Here is a 23,612-nt window from a genome sequence, read left to right on the forward strand (position 1 = left end):
AGGTGATTTTCATGGCAACAGAAATCAATCTGTCCAGAGAAAAAAAACAAGGGTTTGCACGGCAAAACTTAGAGGAGAAAAAAACCCAGACAACTGAAGATAACACAAACAGAGTGAGTGCCAGCTGAAATGAGATGGAAGCATGAATGAACTGTCATTTGTTTCTCTGATAGAGCACCTCTGTGAACATTTACCAACAACTTTATTGGACATTCAGCTATAATAGGTGCATTTGCTCCTGAGGAAAAGAACAACATTTTGTTTAACTATACATTTTGTCTACTGTGTTTAACTATGACGCACCCATGTGTGCGGTTAGACACAAATGTTTTCCATAATATCACAGTTTATAAATGTCTTACTATGTTCCAATGGTATAGAGAGGACAAATAATGAAACATTTAGCTAAAAACAAGCCAGTTATGATGATGTTTACACACATGTCATACAAAGAGCACATTCTGGATGAATATGCAAAATTTTTAAGCTAAAGGGTCATCAAAAATACTAAATTTTGTGGCTTTTCTGGTAGGAATTTTTAATGCCAACATTTTAATATGAACAACTTTAACTCTTTAAATTTAACAAATCAACACAAATCTAAACTCAAAGTTCTTTCCTGCTAATGATGATGAGAGAAATGAATTTATGTTGCAGTCTTATCGAAGATCAGAATATTAGAGTAAATGTAAACCTAGTCTATGTTAGTTTATCAAGTACCGTGTTCCCTTGTTTATCGTGGGAGTTACGTTCTGAACATAACCTGTGATAGGTGACATCCGCCAAGTAGGATTATGACAATTTTTTAGGCTGTAAAACCCCTTACTACACTTTTCTCACACAGATATGAACATTTTCCCACTTTTCTCTCATGTCAAAGTTCAAACCTTTGCAGAAAAATAAGACGAGAAAATGTAATGACACTACAGATCTTATTGCAATAAGGGATTTATTTAGATGTGGAGAGCTTCACATATATACAGGAGACACGGCAAGTCTGGAGATTGATTGACAAGGTCTCCAGCCGATCAGAATGCAAAACACAACGCACAGTCTAAAAAAATTAAACAAGACCAGAAAACGCCAAGCTGGTGAAAGGTGAACAGTGATGTAGCGAGGGAACACTGTATCTGAATATTTTCAAGTGTTTTGTCTCCACAGAAATGCATTTTTTAATCCAAAATGTACAGAATTTGTTTATTATTAGATCGAATTTTGTAGTACATGATCTTGGTAAAATGGCACAAGAAAATATACCTGGTGAAAGTCGAGGTTATTACTCAGTATCACTTGAAGACTTGGTGTAACTTTAGAGGTGGAGAGTCTTGGATAAGAAATCTCGGCTCAGCGGGCAACAGGATCTCCCTGATTTGTAACTCTAAATCAACCGCACCATATGTAAACAATTAGTACATGTTTTAAATGCTTATATATTTTTATAAATGCTGAATGTATTATGTTTTTCTGTTTTTGTGAGTTAACTTCTTGTTCAGGAAGTGGTTAAGCTGTGGTTGGGAGGTTCAGAATGGATTTGGTTTTTAATCCTGCTGCACAGACGTGGTTTCATTTTTTATATTTCATTTTAGCTTTTGATCTTGAATACAAAGAAGAAGAATTCTGGATCAGACTGAGGTTACTTTTATTAATAGATAGATAGATAGATAGATAGATAGACAACTTTATTTATCCATTTGGGAGGTTCCCGCATGGAAATTGACATCTCCATCGCATACAGCACTGGTTGACATACATATAGGAAAAAGGAAAAAGCAGCACAGTGACTAGAAAATTAGAAAGATTAGAACAGTAGGAAACAGTTTAAATATCTGAAAAACAGCATATACAAAAACAAAAAAAAATAATAAAAAAAGGTCATTCAGGCCCTTTCCCTTTCCTTTTCCGTCTTCCTCCCCCCTCCTGAGTGGAGGTTAAAGAGTTTGATGGCGCGGGGGACAAAGGAGTTCCTCAGTCTATTAGTCCTGCACCTTGGGAGGAGCAGCCTCTTGCTGAAGGTGCTTCTCCGGCTACTGATGGTCGTGTGCAGAGGGTGGGTGGTATTGTCCAGGATACCCGTTAGTTTTTTGAGTGTCCTTCTCTCTGCCACAGTAGCCAGAGGGTCCAGCCTTGTGCCAACCACAGAACCAGCCCGCCTGATCAGCTTCTCCAGCCTGGAGAAGTCTGTCTTTGAGGTGCTCCGCCCCCAGCACACCACAGCGTAGGTTAGTACACTGGCGACCACAGACTGATAGAAGATCCCCAGGAGCTTCTTGCAGATGTTGAATGATCTTAACCTCCTCAAGAAGTACATCCTGCTCTGGGCCTTCTTGTACAGCTGCCCCGTGTTGCTCGTCCAGTCCAGCTTGTTGTCCAGCCACAGCCCAAGATATTTATAGGTCTGCACAACCTCCACCTCCTCCACTCCTATCAGAACTGGTCTGGGGTTTGGTCTGTCCCTCCCAAAGTCGACGACCAGTTCCTTAGTCTTGGAGGTGTTGAGCTGTAAGTTGTTCTTGTGGCTCCAGACAACAAAATCATCCACCAGGATGACACAACTAAGATTGTGTCATAATCTTGTACCGGTACTTTCCGTGTTGCAGATTTTTTGTTAACTTTTACCAAAAGATTTTCAACAGCCTCTACCTTCCTCTTCTCAGCTTCTTCTCCATCTTTATTTGGTCATTGCACTTGGGGAAAGTTCAAAGTCATTCTCAAGTACCACACTAGTTGTGAAGTGCAGCACATTTATACTTGAAGTCCCCCAAAAAACACACAGAACAATACCAGCTTCCTCCTTGGTGCCTCTGTTGCTCCACTTATCTGGTCTAATTTGGTCCCCAAGCAGAGAGGTGAGACCATATGAAGATGAGGCAATGCTAATAAAATGGCAGCCCATCTGAAGTGTCTGAAGTGTTTGTGACCAACGAGGCTAGCCCTTTGATCAGAAGCTAACTTAATGCTTTTGCAGGTTGAAGGAGATGTGGAGCAGACGGACAGGCAGAAAACAACACAGGCACGGAGACGGATAAGAGGACACCCGTGTGAGTCTCAAGAGACAAGAGGTCTCTTTATGTTTGAAAAATCTTTCCAGCTACTTTGATTTGTGGCGCGTTCCAGACATTGTTGATGAGCAGGACTTTAAAAGAAGATTCTATTGCCTCAGGATCAGTGTTTTATTTTGCTTCTTGATCATTTTGTATTGCATTTAGATAAAAAAACAACTTTTAATTGTATTGGTTTGTCTCTTTAATTGACATAAATCATTTCTTGATCTTTTTTTTTTTTATAATGTAAGGTCATCAGATGTTGATGATAAAAACCGTTAAAAGAACAAAAAGTTTAGGTTTGTTACAAATTTCTATCTTAATGATGAAAAGTTCAGCTTATATCCTAATATATATATCCTAATATATATATATATATATATAAATATATATATATATATATATATTTGAAATGCTATTCAAAGTTATTCTGCCCTTAACACATTTAACAGTAAAATTTCAGCTCATAAAAAAGAACCTTTTTGATATGTACAATGGAGAACAATTTAAAATCTACACAATCTAGAACCTGAAAATTCATCCTCACTATAAAAAGTTGCTAGAATGCTGCTCGAATGACTTTAAATGTAACTTTGGGGGTTATTTATAGTAGACTTTAAGTTCAGTGTGTGGCTGTGAGCAAAAAGTCTTACCGTATTTACTTGCAGAGGTCCGTGACACAGTGGAGTTGTTTACTGAGTTGTATGCTGTAACTTGCTTGGGTACTAGAGCCATCACTGCATTATCAGGTACCTGAAAAACAACCATAAGTAACATATATCAGCATTCCAAAAAAAACAAAACTCTTCTTAGTTTTAGGTTTGTGCAGATTTCCAATACAGACAGACAAGATATACAATTATTATATTATGGTTTTGGTTTTGCAAACACAATATTCTATAACCCATGTTTGCTCTGCTCTGCTAAGCTTTTACATGAAAATAACTACATGAAAAGGAGCTAGGGATAACTGAGCAGGACAATTTGAGAGGGTATGCCCCTAAATCTCTGTCTAATATACTTTTTCTCTTGGGCTTTTTTTATTTAGTGCACATATAAGGTCCTTAGAAGTAAGTATCTATAAGTGAAGTAACAAATGATTTTCTAGTATTTATATATGTCAGAGAAATAAAAAATGAAACAATAGGTCCATCCAGTACCCTTTTTCCCACAGTAAAATAGCACACATCCAGGAAACCTCGAGTTTGCATAATTAGGCTATGCTGCAGGGTTAATTGAAGTGATCTTCATCTTTTGAGGGTGCACGGGACCAGAAGGATTGAGTCTTCAAATATGTGCTTGCATGTGACCCGAGGCATTACTAAGATTGTGTCATTATTTCATCTCATCTCTCAGTCTGCTCCTTATGCATAATATGTTTATATCATTGTAAGCAGAAGGCCCTCAGGGCAAATTTAGATATTCCTTTGTAGGGGGGCTAAACAACTCTCCAAAACCCCCTCAAGGACTTTTCCCGATCGCTGCTCTTATATGTGAGCTGGATATATAGCAATGGGATTTCATGAAATGTAACAGGGGGGTGACATTTGAGGAAATAGGAGTTTGGAGACAAAAGACAGAAAAAAAAGTGCCATTAGAAAAGAGGACAAAATGTCTTAAGCATTTGATTTTTTTATTAGGCCAGTGATTATATGTAAAATTCTTTTGCCATTTGATAAACATTTCAATTAAGTAGTTATCCAAAAAAACAAAAAAAAAAAAATCCTAAATTTCTAATAATTATTCCACTAAACACTGAACTTGTTGATTTTAGCTACATTTATGATGTTGATAATTTCTAATATTTAATTTCTCATTTATTTTCTCATGGTAGTAAAACAATAGCCTTTTGTAGTCGTGTTTTATACCAATACACAGCATACACTTTTCTTGGATGGTTAAGAGAATGTCAGATACTTTAATGTCATGTGGCAAAAATAATATATTAGTAAAAATAAAAAACACATTTGTTGGCTTTCATTTCACATGTAAAATACATGGAATCCTTTTGATTTCCAGCTTTGACAGTTGATCTGTGCTTCGGGAACAAACTTAACCCCCTTATTTGTGAAATTGACAAACCTTCTCAGTTCATTTGAATAAAATTTGAAATAATTTATTGCTTTTACCCTAGAAAAGATGTGACTTTTTTGTGAAAAATAATAGCCACTGGGGCAAATTTGACCAGTGTGGAATAGCAGTTGCTCTTGGAGGCTGAAGCTGGGATTAGTTTGTCACATCCCCACATTTTCTTGCTCTTTGTTTAGCCTACAACCATTTTTTATTTCTCATGGTCTATCAAGAATAATGTGTCCTTTTTCTCCAGCCTGAAAAAAAAAGAATTAACTTCTGTCTTCATTATCTTATCTCCGATTCAAATCAGCTCCCTAATTCATTCCACCCACGGCTCATACTCCCAGCCTGTTGACACTCGCTGCTGCTGACATTTAATTTAGGCACCACAGAAACTGCACTCAGAGGAGACAGTCACTACTTGCTTAGCTGCTGTTAATATTAACAGCATATTGGCAGAGCAGGGCCGTCTTCCCACCCAGGCTTGTTCTTTTGGGCTGGTGAGGGACTCAAATGGCATACAACACCTGGCAATGTGTTTTACTTTATTACTTCATCATTACGGTATTCAATATTTCAGTAATTTCAGCAGGTCAAAGTAATATTTATTCCAACAGTTCAAAAAACATATATCTGTTATGTCTGGTCACTAATGTGTCTCAATTGATCAAAATGCTTATTTTCAGTTTTGTTCAATACAGTGTTTTTGTTTGCGTTCCAATATTTGCGGTTTCACAGATTGGCAGATTTTGTCTTCAGTCACGTCACTCCTCCGGTTCATCACAAAAACTCAGCTAAAGACACCTGTATGAGACTTTTGTCTCCAAATGAGGTGCTGTGGGATGAGGAGGGGAGCGGAGATAAAGAGCATGCCGGCCCGTCGGCTTCCTTGCCGCCCACTAAGAAATGTTTCTATTTCCACCGGTTCCTGAATTGCTACCAACCGAAGTTTGTGCCCCTGCATCAGCTGACTCAGAAGAGGCCGTAAAATATCCTGATACGCTGAGGAAGATAATCGCGGAGAATAATTATGATCCGGATAAATAAATGATGGATGAAACTGGCCTCTTATTGAAGAAAATGCCAGCATGCACTTAACTAATGATGAAGGAAGCACGGGCTCCAGGTTTTAAGGTACATAGAGACATAGTGGCACTCCTGATGTGTATTATAAAGTATGCCACATCCAGCCAGTCTATTGCTCTGGGAAAAAAAAATAATAATATTGAGAAATATTCCAATTTTCTTTCATAAATGTTTTACAAAACATCAGAAATGTTTTCGAAAAGTTTTTTGATTAATAAAGATTGGTGACGGACATTCAGTGGTTGTCCGTATTCATGGATTCTGAGGATTTGCGGGTCTATGGACCCTAACCCCAGCTAATACGGGGTGAATACTGTAATTCCATTTCAATTGAAAATCCCAAATGAAAGGATTTCTGCTGATTTCTGCTTTTCTTTCAAAAATGTGTAGTTATTTTTGGTCAGATTTTCATTTGATCACTTTATGTTTGCTGTAATAATTGAAAGAAACTCTGCAATCGTATCTCAAAAATCTTAATTGAACAGCTCTGTCTTTTTACTGATAAACCCATATAAATTAACATTTGAACTTATGTTGTTTCACTTTTAAATAAATGACCATATCAATTGTGTTGCAATTGTGTTCTGTCCTTTTGTGGGTCATTAATTGCTTACCTGATAATGGCAAAGAATGTTCAGCCTCTTCCAGTCAGCTTCAATCTTAGTGGTGATGTCTTCGTCCTGCAGGATCATCCGCTGTCCTCGACTTTGACGCCACTCTGCAAATGAAAAGAAAGAAAGAGGGGGAAGAAATAAAGTAATCAACCATGGTATTGGACAATTTTGACTTTGTCTTCTTGTTTGTTTCGTCTAGTGGGGGGATTTGGATATAATCCTTTCTCTGAGAATCTGTCAAGATATCTCAAAACACTGCTATATGTGGTGGACTAGTAAACCTTTGGGACAAAGAATTTCTGATTGTGTAGATGTTTTCAAGTTAGACTTCTGCTTTTGGGAATCATTTTGCTTTGTAGCCAAAACAACTGAGGCAGCTAAATCCAAATCCTACTGGGTGTGTTTGCAGTTGCAATCAATACTTAGGCCAAAAGAGAAGATGAATGGGTACTAGCAGCGTAGATAGATTTAAAGTTCTAATAGTTGTGCTTTTTACCTTTAGGGACAGTCACCAGTCAGAATCTGAACAGCCAAAAAGAATTATAATTCCTAATTAAAGCACTTTTGAAGATAGCTTGAGATAGGATTTAGCTTTTGTGTCTACAGATGAACATATATGTGGAGGCTCTGAATGCTGAAAGTCCATGTTGCCTCACCTTCAACATGACAGTTGGGGCATCTGATTCTAAGCTTATTGTAGCTGCTGTTACTAGGGGATTGAGCCCCACAAAATAAGTAAAAAAAAGGCAAAAATATTTAGCAAATAATTAATAAAGCTTTGACTGCAATGAGAAAAAGAACAACAAGGTTTTGTTGTACCTACGTCGGAATGCAACTTTAGTCACGTCATATTCAATATTATTATGGCGTAAATGGTCAATGGTGTATACTTGTACAGCGCTTTTCTACCTACAAGGACAAAGCGCTTTTTACAGTCACCGACCCATTCACCCAGACACACACACATTCACACACTGGTGGCCGCTCCGCTGCCAAACACAGGCGCCCGCCTACCACCAGAGGCAAGGTGGGGTTCAGTGTATTGCGCAAGGACACTTTGACTCATGGGCGTGCAAGGCGGGAATCAAACCTGCAACGACCCTACCGCTGCACCACGGCCGCCCCCACATTATCATTAAGTTATGAAAAATCTTACTTCACCAATTATTTGCTTCTCCTACTCAAACATTACCATTACTCAAAGAAGACTTTTCTCTCAAATGAACATGAAATTAGTAACTTAAGCCTTAGTTTTATCAACTCGTAAGGGGGCGAGGGTGGGGCGGGGGGCAATCTGAACAGATGCTGCAGGTTTTTGGATTGTACGGACCCAATGGAGGGTTGTAGACAGGAGTGGCTGCATCTTAAGGGGAGTACAGGTGTGTCTTGCAGAGGCTCGTCACCTTAAGGGAAAAACTGAAAATGGAATGTACTATTGTCGTGCATGTAAGAAGTGAATCGTGAAATTTTTGTAAAGATGGGTTTTTGTAAACACCCATACACGCACACACATTTTACAAGGAAGGTGGGACCTGGGTCCATCTGTCCCCTACCCCTTCCCTGGTGGGGGGTGCGGGCCCCTTGGCGATGGCGGCCGTGTCCCTTGGGTGCCGGCTCCCTGGGCCCGGCGGTGCTCTCTCCGCACGGTGGGGGGGTTCATATTACACCTGAGCCGGGGGTGTTCGTGTCCCTGGGGGGTGGGTCCTGGTCCTTGCCCCTGGGCGCTGGGCCCCGCCAAACTTCCAACATGGCCGAGCCTGGTCGGGCCATATTTATAACATCCCTTGTGGGCCGCCCTTTTTTCCCCGGGGTTCCCCCCTCCTGGGCGGGGGCGGCTCCTACCTGGACCAACCGTGGGCCGGGTGGGTGGCTGCCTGGAGTGCGGAGCGGGTCTCCCTTGGGGGGTCCTGGCTCGTACCTGGGGTCGGGGCGGGGGGATGCCCGGAACTCCTGGGTGGTGGTGGGGTGCTCGTCTGGGGCTGTGGGCGTCCCTCTCCGGTGGGGCCCTGCGTTGGGCTCTTCCGGCGCGGCGGGGGGCTGCTTTCCTGGCTGGGCTGGGGCGGCGCTCTCTTTCCCTCTGCGCCTCCCTGCTCTCTGGCTCTGGGGGCCTCGCGGCGGTCCGGCTGGCCCTGGCCTGGGTGGCGGTCTTGGTCGCCCGGGGGGCGGTTGTTCCCTGCCTGTTCCCGTGTGGCGTTGGGGGAATTCCGGCTGCCGCTGCTGCTGCGGCGGGGGTATGGGTGTGGGGGTGGCTGGGCGCTCCTCCTCCTTCTTTTCACATTCCACCATCCATTTTAGAAGAACATAAACACTCACCTGAGCACAGGTGTTGGCTCACCTTTGCACTAATAGTTTGCATGATTGAATGAATGAAAGATTTCACACTAGTTGGTTTAAAGGCATAGGTATGCGTTCGTGAACACTATCTGTTTTGTGTGCATGTTGACATGTGGACATTTTTGCGGCTAGCAGGTGTGTTGATAATATTTGAGTGTGTGTGAACAGGCCCCGCCCTTTTTGTACTATACATTTGAACCGTACCGTAACGATAAACAACCAGTAAACCTGTCTGCTCTATGCTGCTTCATGGTCTTACCCCCCTTCCCCTCCTATTATCACCCTCCTACCCCCCCCTTCTCTCTAACGTCCCTCTCTCTTCTTCCCCTCTTTCCTTTTCCGTCCGGTCCAACACCAAAGATTTTCAAACATGATTGAAATTAATAAATTTTGGCCTCAATTACAAAAGGGGTTTATTCAGACATACCTTTGGTTTGTCTGAAGATGAATAACCCCTCTTGTTAAAATAAAATATGTCCAACACAAGAGGCCCTCAGCTCTCATCTGTTTGCCTAGCTGTTGGACAGGACAAGTTAAAAAAAAAACAAAAAAAAAAAAAAAAAAAATTTTTTGTAAAGATATGGTGAGTTGCACACATGTATGACCTACGATTACGGCACCCTTATGCCCCTTTGTAATTTTTAGTAAGGTGCATGTACAAGCTCGTCACTGACCACATATAAATCCTACGTGCACAGGGTGTGAAGGTGATATGCAAGTGCCTATAGGACGCCCACACAAACTATGCCTTAGATGACTACGTCAATAATTTCGAACAGTCAAGCTAGCGCACAAGGAGCGTGAATGAGGCACACATTTATCACTTGAACAGATTGTTAGGGCTCCTTGAGCAGAGCAAAAAAAGGGAAAAACCCGTACAACACACCTGAGTCTCACCTTTTTTCACTGTCGCCTGAAGCCTGTCCATAGAAAATAACCTGCATAGACACTTTCACTCTACAAGCTCACTGAGTGGACAATGACCTTGATATTTTGTGCAGGTCACCTACACACCCTGTACAGGTACCATTAAAAATAAAAAATATATATATATAGAGAGAGATTTCTTGTCTTCCAAAAGAACAGTCATTTTATGTTTGTGCTAAAAATAAAATAAAAGTTGGTGTTAAAATCACTTTAAAACAAAGAACAGATGAAGAACGAAAATGTGAAACAAGTTGCACCTTTCTCCTCTTCCAGTTTTAAGAATGGAACTTTTCAATAGGTAAGCTAATACTGGCATGCTCAGGGATTTTACACTTTCTTCTGCACCTGCATCACGCTTTTAGAAAATACTACACTCTCTTGACAAACCAACTTCAACATTGCAAAACCTTGTTTGTCTGACTTTAATGTTTTCTTTAGAAGCATAAAAAAACAAACTTTAGATTGTGGCATTCCTATACCTATGAGAAAATGACCTTTTCATTGCATACTTTTTTTCCCCAACCAAAATTATATGTGCAATATGGTAACAGCAGGTTTCCACATCTGTGCACCACCAGCAAAACAAACAGCAGCTTTGATGAAAAAGAAAAATCCCCCATCCCACTTGCAACATTACCATTAACACTATCTTGAAAAACCAATACACAGGCAGATGATTCCTCTATTCAGACTCAGACATCATAGGTTTTATGAATATGTTTTGGGTGTGTGCTCCATGTTGAGCTTCCCACTTGTGTCAGATGCAGTCATCTCCTATTCTGATCACAAACAGGAAAACAAAGCAGCAATCACAGTGGTGCATGATGAGGCCTGTCTTTGGAGGATCCTCCAGAATTGTGTTGAGATCTGAACATGTGACAGAGAGAAAAAAGAGATCCTCCTGCTGCTTTTGTCTATACAGTACATCTTCCTATAAAGATGCAAATGAAAACTGGTCTCTAGTCAAGCCTCAGTAAACAAAGAGACGCAGAGCAAATAGAAGGGCTGGAAGGAATAAATAAAGAGAAAAAACTTGAGGTAAAAATGGAGCAAATTGAAATCAGCCCTCATTTCCAAACCTGGTTGTTTCTAATCAGTCTAAACACAACAGAGAAATGGGTGTTAGCTCGCTTTTTAAACAGAGAAAAGGAAAGGTTTGGATAGAAATACGGAGGTATTCGCCTAAAGGAAACACAATGCCACAGCTGTAATCCAACTAGTAAACATGTGCCACCACACATATGGCTTTACTCTGACGCCCCATCATCACCCATTTCTGTGAAGAACTCATTTGCACAGCAAAATTAAAAGCAATTGCATGGATAACAGCACTTCTTGGTTGATTTTATTAAAGGCATAATGCTTTACTCTCATTATCACCATAAGGCACAGCAGTCAGATGGTTAATGTGTGAGAGTGTGCACAAAAAAAAAAATCACAAGATCTACAACTTGTATACAGAGGACAGCTCTCTAAAAAGGTAAAATGTGTGCAAGCTTAGCAAACAAATAGAAACCAGTTTAAATTAAACAGCTCCTATTAACAGAAGAAAAGGCAGCAAATCTTTAATTACATTAGCAATCTAAAAAAAAAGAATCTACATGCTCAGAGTGTTAATAGGGACCTGATTACAGGAATAGAGCAAATTATACAATACTACAAATGCAGTTGTTAATTTGGCTTTAAATTCCATACTCTTATCCCAGTGTGAGCTTTATCTGATTCATTCTTTAATATATTTATATATGCATATACATTTACACTTTTTCAATCTCATGATCTTTTCAGATCAAGAATAAAACAGGCAAAAGCATTAAACTGATTATTTACTATTGTTTTTTTACATACTGTTTCCACATTGGATGGTATAAATATCTGAGGTTGGTTATGTAAATCTAAAAAAAAAATAAAAGAAAGAAAAAAAAAAAGCTTGGAAAAATCCTTGTCATTGTCAAACCATAAAGTTCTGTGCAGTGACAGCATGTGGACAGTGGTAGTCAGCAATCACAATAACAATGGTATCTTTTGGATTAATTAGCTGATCTTACTCAGACACCCATTGACAGAAGAGCTGATCGATATAAACATCTAAAGACATATGAGCCGACTGAGGCGGGAAGTTAATTCCCAAAAGGTTTCTAACAAGGTTGGTACTTTAGAAAAAGTGGGGGCTGAAGGAAGTTGCCCTTTCTAAAGTCAATAGATAAAAACTTTTTTTTCTTTTTAAATCCAGTCAGAGATAAACAAAAATTTCTACTACAAGGTTTTGACTTGAAATGGAGAAAAAGTCTGGGACATGTCATCAACAGCTTCAGAACTATACTATTTCACATGTTTTATCATCATTACAGTTGTAAAATTATTTATCTTCTACTCTAGAATGCTTTTTTTATTCCTATAAATTATAGATTTCTATTAAAAAATACTCTTACCTAAGTCCATGTCCGATGATTTCAGGCGGTGTGAATAAGGAACATTCTTGTAAATGGCATCCAGTATCTTTTCCTTCACCTGGCTGATGGTGTCACAGTTCAGCACCTTAACCTGGATCTCTGGGCTTTTTTCGTTCTCAGGGTGTATACAGTTCACCACCTGTGCAATGGGGAGAGGAAAAAATAATGTCCAAGCTTTAGGAGGAATAAAAAAAAAAAGATGGAGTTGTAATAACTGTGCTTTTCAAAAGAGTGTGAGAAAGCAGCAGCAAAAGATTATTCACTCCAGAAATCACACAACGTTTTAAAATATATACTTTCTTCATAATGGACACTGAAGAAGATGTTATTGATGTAAATCCCCAAATTTGAAGTGTACTACTTTTCTCTGCTATCTTAAAAGGTTAAAAAAAACTTGAACACATATAACAATAACTGAAAACAAATTATTCTTATAAACAAAAAATGATATACATATTTGAACTTTCCTATCTTTAAAGTCCAACTTTTATCATGTTTTGATGTATTTTAAAAGCATTCCCAGTGGTCTTTTAATTATGATTATGATGTTTATAGGAAAAATCATAAAAACCTGAGTCATATTCTAGGACATAATTTCTGGAGAGTGGCAGTGGTTCATCCACCACTGAGTTGTTGTTGGGTAGTCAGCCTTTCTTCATTTCCTATGATCCTTTTGTTTACACTCTCTCTCACTATCTTATAGCCCCTCCCAATCTTACACTAGTGGTGCAACAAAAATGACGAGCAATATCGGAGCCATCCGGTCATACAGTTTTGAGGCTGATGTCAGCTAAGAAGAGGAAACCGAAAATGTCAATGGTCTAAACCTCTGCAGGTGGATGCATCAGAATGGAACATAGAAGGGAGTTTGTGGCACACCGACTTGGACCTACCTCACAGCTACAGTCTTTTTCAAATGTTTTTTTTTCATCCGCTCCTGATTCTTAACAATTTGAATAAAGAAACACTCAGAAATGCAATTAATGTTATTTATAAATGTCTTCCATCGTTAGAAAAATGCTACAAGAACATATTCAAAACATGATTTTCAATGAACCCACCACAGTGGGTAATGAACAGATTGTTGTAATAAACAAAAGACGGCACAGGGAGACATTTCTTTTGTTTCTCTGCTTGTGCAAAGATGCATTGAAGCCTTCCTTTTTTCTTGACAGCCCCCGCCTCCACAGGATCTGAGGTTGCCACTTCTTTGCTCCTTTCCTTACATGTCAAGCGTGACAACAACAACTTTGTTTCCCTTTGCACATCTCATGACTGACCACCCATGACCACCCCATCCTCTCCTCTTGTCCCTGAAAACATATTAAGCATCTCCCTTCAGCCCTAGTACCCCAGGGCAGGTGAACCCCTTACCAGTGTCTTGTAGTCAATCTGTTGTCTGATGAGTTTGTCCTCACTGAGCGAGTAGCGAGCCTCTCCTGTGATGGAGTCAATGGGGCCTTTCTCCATCTGCTGCTTGATGGCACAGAAGAGAGAGAAAAGCGGCTCTCCTGCACACTCCTGCAAGAAGATTTGGAGAAAGAACAAAGTTTGGAATGAGCAGCGTGATGGCTCTTTCAAATTGAAGGCACGCACTTCAAGCAGAGTTTGGCACAAAGGAGGAGTCCCTGAGTGCTGATCAAAATAAGAAGAGTTTTCAAAACTTCAGCATTGTCATTTGTTGTTTGCCTGCAGGACGCTCCCACATTGTGTGCAGCCTATACCCTGCCAGCAAGAAAGATATATCTACACTTGTCCTGTTTTGAAAAGAAATTGTGGCTATATTAAATGCAGAGCAGGACTCTTTTGAGTGTCTCAGTGTGTCGTGAGACTATCCAGTCCTGTAAGGACAGGAGGAATGACCACAACTAGATCATACTGTTCAGGAAATTCACACATAAATAATGCCAGCTTTATCCATTTTTGATGGCTGTGCAAGCTTTTGTTATAGAGTGGACAATGCAGTGCAAGCATTAAAAAAAAAAGTGACTTTCAGTATTTGATGGGAAAGAGATAAAATGTCAGAACTAATTTTGAGAGCAAGTTTGAATGAAAAAAATGCCTGTGTCTTTGTACCTGCTTAAAACAAATGCTACAGTCTAATGTTTGCACCACTGTTACACTTTTACATCAGGTTTTCTTAAAGTTGTGGTACGATTGTTTTTGCAATATTTGCCAATATTTGTAGCACATTATACACTAAGGTACTGAATTAAGTTTGATTTTATGTTTTCATAACAGGTGTTACCTGCTTTTTTTAAAATAATTTGCAGTGCATTAAGCTTTTCTGGCCACGGTAAGATTCAAATACAAGAAATAGCACTCTTTTTACTAATCTTCCTAAAGACAATTTAATGTCAGAATCTCAAGGGTAATTTTTAAAACTGTGGTTAAGGAAACTTAAATTTAATTTCAAATTTATTTTTTGATGTTTTCATGCTACAGAACACCTCAAAGTGCTATCAATAAAATAAATAATAAAAATAGTGATAATGAAAAAAACACCACACAACCACATTCTGCAAAAAAAGACAACAGGAAAAACACAACATAAAATAAATGAAAACATTAAGAAATGTCAAAAACTACTTAAAGTTAAACTAAAGGCCCGTACACACCGGGACGAATATTCGCCAGGCGTTATTCGCCAGCGTTTTTCGCCACGTTTTTTGTGTTCACACCCAGGCGATTTTCGCTGACGATGAGTGGAGTGAACATGCAATTTCATTCCCTGACATTAGATGGCGCTTAATGTAAAACAGAAATACTCCTGTACACAAGGTGGCGCTGCGCAACTTTACGCTTCTTAAAGTCGCTTTTCACTCAGAAGAAGAGAGCAAGTATTTACACGCTTGTCAGAATCAAACAAAGAAAACATGAATATTTCAAGCACCAGTAGCTCCAACTGGTGCTTGGTTCGGGGATGTTTTAGAATGTCCGTCATTATTGCTTCGCGGCTGTGTAGACGCTACTTGGCGTCTATCTTCTTCGCTGGTATGTGTGCTCAGCAAGGCAGTTTTGTGTTTGAGCGCCCCCAAGTTGTGTTTTACTGTAACTTCAGAAGCTCCAGACACGTGAGCAAAAGCGCCATTCTCATTGGTCGAGTAGATTTCGACGCGACGCGTCAAAAAAAAAAAACGCCTCGGGTTCGTTTTTTTTTTTCGACGCGTGGCGTTTTTTGCGTCGGTGTGCACACTCTCATTGGTGCCCTTTGTTTAGTCACGAGGCGTTAAACGCGGTTAAATCGCCGGCGAAATTCGTCCCGGTGTGAACAGGCCTTAAAAATATACATTTTTTTTTCTTTTTGTAAAAGTTGAATACATCAAACTATTCAACAATTAAAACATAGAAGTATTACCCCTATTACAAGTTAATTGTAATATTATTTACTCCATGAAATTAGGAACTAAAAACAAGACTTTACCTTTAGAAACTTGTATAGGAGGAAGGTAAACCAGTTGGTCAGCATTTTCTCTGCAACAGATTCAGTCCTGCAAACGGATACAAAGAATAAAATGAACTTTTAATCCCAGGGCTCATCTTACCTTCATACATATTTAATGTCATTGTAAAATATTCTGCTTAAAATGACGACAGCTGCTAATGAATAGTCTTTCACTCCACAAATGCATTTGAAATGAAGTGAGGAGGCCATTGCACTTGCTATATTATGGCCTCTTGGAAAATCTTTTGGTTGGTTTTTATGCTCAGGCACGCCGGGGGCAGCTCATCTGCAATGGTGGCAGGGATTTTAATATTAGGCAAAGCAATTAAAAGCTTTTATTTGATCCCACTGGATTGATGTCATTAGGGGCCTGGGCAGCTCTGTAATAACACTGGCCTTATTATGAGGCGCTCCCTTGCCTATTCACTGGACCAAAACCCGATCCGTGCACAATAGAAAGTGAATGAATACATCTCCGTCTCCTTCTCCGCCTGGCATCCATGCTTCACTAGCATGGCAAACGATGTGTGTGTGTGTCGACCGGGGGTCAATAGTGCCAGTGATCTCCTGTGAATGACTAATACGCATGCATAACTACAGTAGTGTAATCAGATATTCTTTGACAGCAACCTTTCTGGCCAGCAGCAGGAGTGTGTAGGTAGTAATAAATACCCCCCCCCCCCCACACACACACATATATTCTCAATGAAAAACTACCATAGACATAAATGTTTTAGGATTAGTGTCTATTGACTTGTTTGTGTGTGTGTGTGTGTGTGTGTGTGTGTAGATTTTGTCCCTAGTGTTTCGGTTGCCACGTGTAACCCTCCTTCCCCCCACCATTCAGACAGCCTCTTAAAGAGGCTCCACACTGTGGCATTAGGGGAAGCATGATCTGCCAGTGGGTTAGTCTGGTACCCCCTGTCAGCACTGGCACAACACCTGGAGGGGATTAACTTCCTGGCTCTTGCTGTGCCTACACTTTTATTTCCCTGCCTCTCCCACCCCGTCTCCATCCACAGATCCGAGGGTCAACAAGGTCACTTTTCATCTTTTCTTTCATGTGTCCTTGCTGTCTTTCTCCCTCCCTCCCTCTGGCTTCCTTGCTCTGGATCCTGTAATCACACACATCCAAATCCTCTCCATTTCCACAAATGTAGCCCATCTATCAAAGGGATGAAAGGAGCAAGGAGAAAGGAGGAGGTGCACAGGAAAGGAAGGAAGAAGGGAGTAGTGAAAAGGCAAAAGAAAAAAAAGAGTTAAGAATAAATGGCTTGGCTAAGCCGAGCCTTTCCTTTTCTTAATTTTTAACTGACTTTCTTTACTCCCTTTGAATAGATGTTTTTTTTTCTATAAGCCTGTGTGACCAGACAAGTGTGAGAGTGATTTAAGGCCCGTGTGCAAAAGCACAAATTAATCCCACTGCGTATGTATTCAGAAATTATCACGTGCGCCTACGATTCTTTTGTGCGAGTGTGTGTGTACGTCTGGCAGCAGGTGGCAGCCCTGCAGTAATAAGAGGTCTTGGCAAAGGCCCACCATTTCGTTTTACGCTCATTCTTACTCATGGCACACAAAAATAAAAATTGCTAGGTGATGGAGCTGTTCTGACATCCAGTGCTCAAATTTGACTTGGTGACTTACAAACAACAATCTCCAAACCTCAACTGATATCTGATATTTTAACACAGCACGATCTGTGTTCGAGCAAAATTTGCGGTTTTGTTGGCTCATTCTGACTAACCCACTTGGCCAGCAGTCAGAGGGCCCATGGAAACAATAGAAAGGAAGTAGAGCCTTGATTACAGATGTCTGAATGGTAATGAAGCCCCCACTTATATTATCTAAATAACATTTTTCAGAATTGAAGGCTTGGCCAGAGACAAATATAAACATTCAAGCATTATTTCACTTAAATGAAAACAATTAACTGAAATGTTGCAAAAACTTTGTGATATACTCATGTGAGGTCCAACTCAAGGTCCTTTTCTTGTGCAAGTGTCAACTGTGTGATGACTGATTTTGGTCACGTGTCAAAGCAGATCAGCTTGAAATCCAAGCATTTCCTGTTTTCTTACCCCAACTGCGGGTGCATGGCTGAAATAGATAGGTCATCGTGTGTCACAGTCTCACCATGACGGCCTGCTGCTGTCACTCACAGATAAATGTGCCTGGGAATTTATTCTGCATATTTCTCACATCTGAGCAAAAAGTCATTTTCTATCAAGAGAGATTGTCCTTATGACTATGCAGTCGGGTCTGTTCACCTATGTACAGTGGAGCCAAAGCAATGTTGTGACTAGCATTCAAGCTTTAGCTTCTCATCTTTTGACAGAATCATGAATTCTACTTTAATGCTTTAGTTGCAGCCTAACAAAACCTAAAGCTACAGAGGGACTTTTTATTCCAGTGGGATAGGAAGATGGATGGGTTGCATCAGGAGGAAAATGAAAGATACAGGAATGAGGCTCAGAGAGAAGTTAAAGAAGGGGAATGCAGCAAGGAATGCGACAGATGGTTGTGGAAGGCTCTCGTTAGTTAGCTTGCCTGGTGGTTGTGCTTCAGCACAGGTTGAGATGGGACAGATGGAAAGATGTGTGTTGGTGTGTGGAGAGGAAAAGACACACTCAGACTACTTGGAAGAGGAGGCAGCGAGTAGCCATGCTCAGAAGCTGTGCCAGAGACACCCTGCTTACGCACTTTAAGCATTGATTTAGCAATCAAGAAGGCAGGGGTGAGGAGGAAGAGCAGAGGATATAGATTGAGGGGAAGCAACTATAAGAAATGGGAACAGAAAAAAAGGTGGCAATGTTAGAGAAAGGGAAGACAAACAGATGAGAAATCAAGAATGAGCAGAAAGGAAAACATCCAAAATGAGCAAATCTACAAATAAAAGTCCCACTGATCATCTTTTGATCTATAAGTGTTCCCAGTTTTTTTGTAATTATGATTATCCAGTTTTTAGCCAACAAAAAAAAAATCTGTCATTTTCTAGGACATAGTTTCTGCAAAGCGGGAGGAGTTTTTTAGAAAGTCACCTCTGAGTTGTGGGCTGGACTGTTGGTGTAGAGTGACCCTTCCTCTATTTCCCGTCATCCATCTTTTTACACTCTCTCCTGCTAGCTTACAGTCCCCCACACCCCCCCTTAACATTACCGGTGCAGCAAAAATGAGGAGCCACATTGGAGCTATTGCGCCATTTACCGTATTTTCCGGACTATAAGTCGCCCTTTTTTTCATAGTTTGGCAAGGGGTGCGACTTATACTCCGCAGCGACTTATATTAGAAATAAATTGAAATAAATACATTGTTAACCCTCCTGTTATGTTCATTTGTGAGGAACAGAGATGATGTTCCTGGGTCAATTTGATGTATGAGGTATGTTAAGTGTTAAGAGTATGTTAAGTGACTCAGAGAATCAGCAAACTTTTTTTACAGTAAGATCTTGAAGGCTAACCACATAATATTCTATTTTCCAATGATTTCATAGATTCAGAAATGCAATAAAAATGACAACTGTTTCTACAAATACAGGATGAAAACAGAGTATTATTTGGCCAATGATGCTTCATGAAAAGAATAAATAAATAAGTTTTAAAAAAAAATCTGTGAAATTATTAGATAAACAGTCTGCTATGATTGTGTCATATAAGGTTGTGAAAGTTAAAATGCGACTTATAGTCCAGTGCGACTTATCTGTGTTTTTTTCTACTTTATAATGCATTTTTGGGCTGGTGCGACTTATACTCCGGTGCGACTTATAGTCCGGAAAATACGGTAGTTATTAGCCAGAATGGCTCAGAATGGAGCAGAGCAGGGGGCTTGTGGTAGGTTCTATGTCACAGCTACAAGCTGTTTCCAAAAGGCATTTTTTCATCTGCCCCTGATTAACAATGATTTGCATAAAGTATGAATTAGGAGTGAATGAATAATGGACAATTTGTAAGCACTTTGATCACCAAGAAGAAGCGCAGATAAATCTTATCTATTATTATTATTATCATAAAGAAATTCTTAGAAATGCTTATTTCTAGCTTATTTTCTTTATATCATGAGAAAAGAACATGCAAAAAATATAAAAAAAACACTATTTTAATTGGAATGGGTTTTTAAAGTGAGGAAAAATAAAAAACTTTTATGGGAACTTTGTAATGGAGCTACATTCCGATGCTTTTCAGGACAAAAAAGCTAGTTCACAATGCAGTGTGGAAAGCTGCCACATACTGGGTTGTTGAAGGACTAACAAGCAAATCTGAGGATGAAAAATGAGATGAGGGCAGTCCCAGTTGAGGCTGCTGCAATCACGTGTGTGACAGTTGGGAAATCAAACTAGGAGCCTGATACAACGTGTGCGCTCTCCTTTAAAGTGCATTCTGCATGGACTGACGTTTTCCACAAGTTTTTCTACTCTCAGTGTGTCTTGTGTCTGAACAGCGCTGCCTTGATTCAAATCAGGAAATCAACTGTCTCTGCAAGAATAATATTAATACAAAAAAGAGTTTTGGTGAGTCATAATACAGAGGGAAACAAAGAGCACATCATCTTATCTCCATGCCTCAATAGGTGAGACTCTCTATTGTCCTTGACCATCTCTACCCTGTGTGCCATCTCTTATGCTGCATCTGCTGCCAGGATCAGCAGTTACACAATTGTTTAGCAGCTGCACAATACTTCCTGAGATCTGACAGCAATTAATCACGCCTCCTGCCCAGACGGCAATAATCTTTCTCTGCATCACCATCAAGTGTCTAAACATGCTTTCATGAGCAGAATATGCAGACTGTCTTCATGGACGGTACAATGAGCAGCATTAATTTCAGCCCTCTCTGCACATCCCTGTTGTGTTCATGTGTTTGTCTTTATTGGTAGGCAGTTAGAATGTTTTAAGCCACGGGCAGAATTCGAATTTGAACTGAAATGAGATGGACAACTTAATTTATCACATGCCGGTCAGATCCTCTGATGGTGTCAAGACTTGACTGACAACCCCCCAGCAATAAAACATTTAAAACTATGAGCATGTTGATATGCATGTGCATGCATGCACGCAAATACACAACAGTTGCGAAAAATATGGTTTACTCAAGTATCCATAATCATCACATTTACCAAACACTGCAGGCAGGAAGCATAATCACAAACAGTGCTGTGTTCAAGTGCATGCCATTCAAGCTTTGACTACAAATCTGAGGGAGGATTGTGATTGTGCCAGAGTGCGGGCTTTTCACAGTTTCTCTTTCTCACTTTTTCACAGTATTTTTTTTCCTCTTGAGCCATTTGAAATTGAATTCACTGCTAATTAATCATAATTATTTTGCTAATGATGTGCATGGCAATGCGCCCCGTGGTTTCTGACAGTGAGCCAGCAATTCAAGGTCACAGGAGTTAATCCAAACATGTCACAGATTGAGAACACAGAGCAACATATGCAGTCCTTCATGAGAGCTGATATAACCAGTGTAAACCTTTCATCTTGATCCCACACCCTAAGTTAAAGAAGCCGCTCCATGGTTTAGAGCAGCTGAATGTGTTCAGCACTCACGAAGCTAACTGTCCAGTGCCAGCTTTGTAACTCTGGCCACCTGTTAGAGAGCGGTGCAAGTCAAGTTAAACTGTTTTTGAGCCTGCTAATTACCTGCGAAGCAGCAGTTTGGGATGATTTTTGCTCTCAAGGTTGCGGTCTATGAGGTCAGACAGCAGGTGCTTCAGGACATCAGTGGCATATTCCAACTTGCTCTGCAGCACTGTCATGATCAGTGAGGCTACATTGCCACGGTCCCTCATTGAGAAGCCACGCTGGGCTTCCAGGGTACGGATAAAACACAGCAGGAAGATTTTGTTGTTAATGAGCTGGCCAAAGAGCTTCAGCCCCTTCTCCACTTGTTCCTGACGGTAGCCTGGCACCTGGTAAAAATCAAGGGAAATGAGAAAGAAATCTTAATATATGTGATCCATCATCAGAAAAGTGCCACAAGAAGATGTTTAAAACACCAAAAACATAATCGGAATGGATCTTGAAACATATTTTAGAAAAGTGTCTATGAAGATTCTCATTCATCCAGGCAGATTCCATCAATTGACAAAGCCGTTTGGATAAGAGGTGAAACCTCTTCAACTTTAAAAACCAAGTCCAGATGACAACCTTTAAACCTACTACTATGATATTTTAGAAAATAATAGTAAAAACAGTAATTATATTTATTATAAAACGTTTACTAAAAAAAATTCAATTGTTTACAAGTTTATCTAAAACATAAAAAATTATATTATCAACAAAAAATGTATCTAGATATTTCTACATTTTATGTGCAATGAACTCTTATTGTATATTTTCGGATACGTTTGCACGGAAAAGGGAAAGAAAAAATGTATAAATGGAACTGAGGAGAAATTTAGAGAGAAGATTTTAATACTTTTCAGCTTTAGTCAAGTTTTGCTCAAGGTTGAAAATAAAAGCTGGAAAACAGAGAAGCCCTTCAGGGAATGTTTATTATTTCGATGGCGCCGCTTGTTCCATATTAATGAAAGTTGAAAGTGAGTGCAGTTCTGTGAATTTTCCCCGTCTGCGCCCTTATCATCCCTGCACTATTTATACTTGTGACTTAACACATGTGCTTCCCTTTTTCATATTTTTTTTATAAATGGCACCTAAGGAGATTACGTTTTTTTATCTGTCAAAAGCACTTCTGGTAAGACGAGATCACTTTGCAGCCAATGCAGCTGTCAGCCCACATATGTTCTGTCTTTTTAACTTTCCTTGAGGTACTTGTAATCTGCTGGGAGCTTTTGTTAACTTGCAAATCTAATTTCATACTACTTGAAAAAGTGTGTAGCCTATATTTATGCATGTGTCTGAGTTTAGTTAGGCATGTTTTTGAGCATGCAGAGGCAATGCAGGGGTCTTTAGGTGCAGAGAAATATATAGTTTTATAATTATGTTATCTTTACTCAGCCTGTATAGTCATGTGATTACTCTGCATGATCTGGTTAATATTGTGTTAATGAAAAAATCTAATTTTTTTTTCTAAATTTAAAATGTAATTTTGAAGTGAAGGGAAAAAAAGTAAAACAACTAAAATGCTGACGTTGTTTTTGTAAACAGAGTGGCAGTAAATATGCCAAAAGCAAATTAAAACAGGAAAGAAAAAGGAACACAGATGTGAAATGTCACCATATATATATATATATATAAGAAACAGATTTTTTCTGTTAAATTTATACACATTTGTGATGTTTTACTGCAATGTCAATTTAATCTCGATTAAAAAAAAATTGAAACACAAATAATATTATTTAAAAATGTAATCCCTTCAATAGTCTTTGTGAAAACCCCTGACTTTTTTGTCTACAGCATAAAATCAGAGCCAGGAGTTTTCAACACATCAATAACAATTAAAAGGTCATCAACGGCCTAATGAAAGCCCACTCTCTTTCCCATTAGGGCTTTTTCCACATTATATACCTCATATAGTTAGATATTTATACCAATTAAGCCGTAATTAATTTGGCTTATTACTGGGAAATTCTAATCAGGGATGAAGGGGGTAACCCTGAAGGTAGAAAAGAGGCAAACCATCAGTGTTTAATGGAATAAGATGACCATTTCAATTATGGGTGTCTATCAATGTCAGCAACTATG

The 23,612-nt window shown here is 39.5% G+C and overlaps 1 protein-coding gene across 2 annotated transcripts in view; it reads right to left on the reverse strand.

The window, feature by feature from the left end:
* plxna4 (plexin A4) overlaps nucleotides 1-23,612 on the reverse strand; it is a 231,814-nt gene that overhangs the window by 15,155 nt on the left and 193,047 nt on the right. For both annotated transcript variants that reach the window (XM_023952327.1, XM_023952326.1), the window contains exons 22-27: nucleotides 21,609-21,877; nucleotides 15,953-16,019; nucleotides 13,903-14,049; nucleotides 12,508-12,667; nucleotides 6,815-6,918; nucleotides 3,695-3,794 (exon numbers count right to left, since the gene is read on the reverse strand). In XM_023952327.1, coding sequence (XP_023808095.1) covers nucleotides 3,695-3,794; nucleotides 6,815-6,918; nucleotides 12,508-12,667; nucleotides 13,903-14,049; nucleotides 15,953-16,019; nucleotides 21,609-21,877 — 847 coding nt within the window. The remainder of the gene's footprint in view (nucleotides 1-3,694; nucleotides 3,795-6,814; nucleotides 6,919-12,507; nucleotides 12,668-13,902; nucleotides 14,050-15,952; nucleotides 16,020-21,608; nucleotides 21,878-23,612) is intronic.

The sequence above is a fragment of the Oryzias latipes genome, chromosome 23, assembly GCF_002234675.1.
Source record: "Oryzias latipes chromosome 23, ASM223467v1".
Classification (NCBI taxonomy): domain Eukaryota; kingdom Metazoa; phylum Chordata; class Actinopteri; order Beloniformes; family Adrianichthyidae; genus Oryzias; species Oryzias latipes.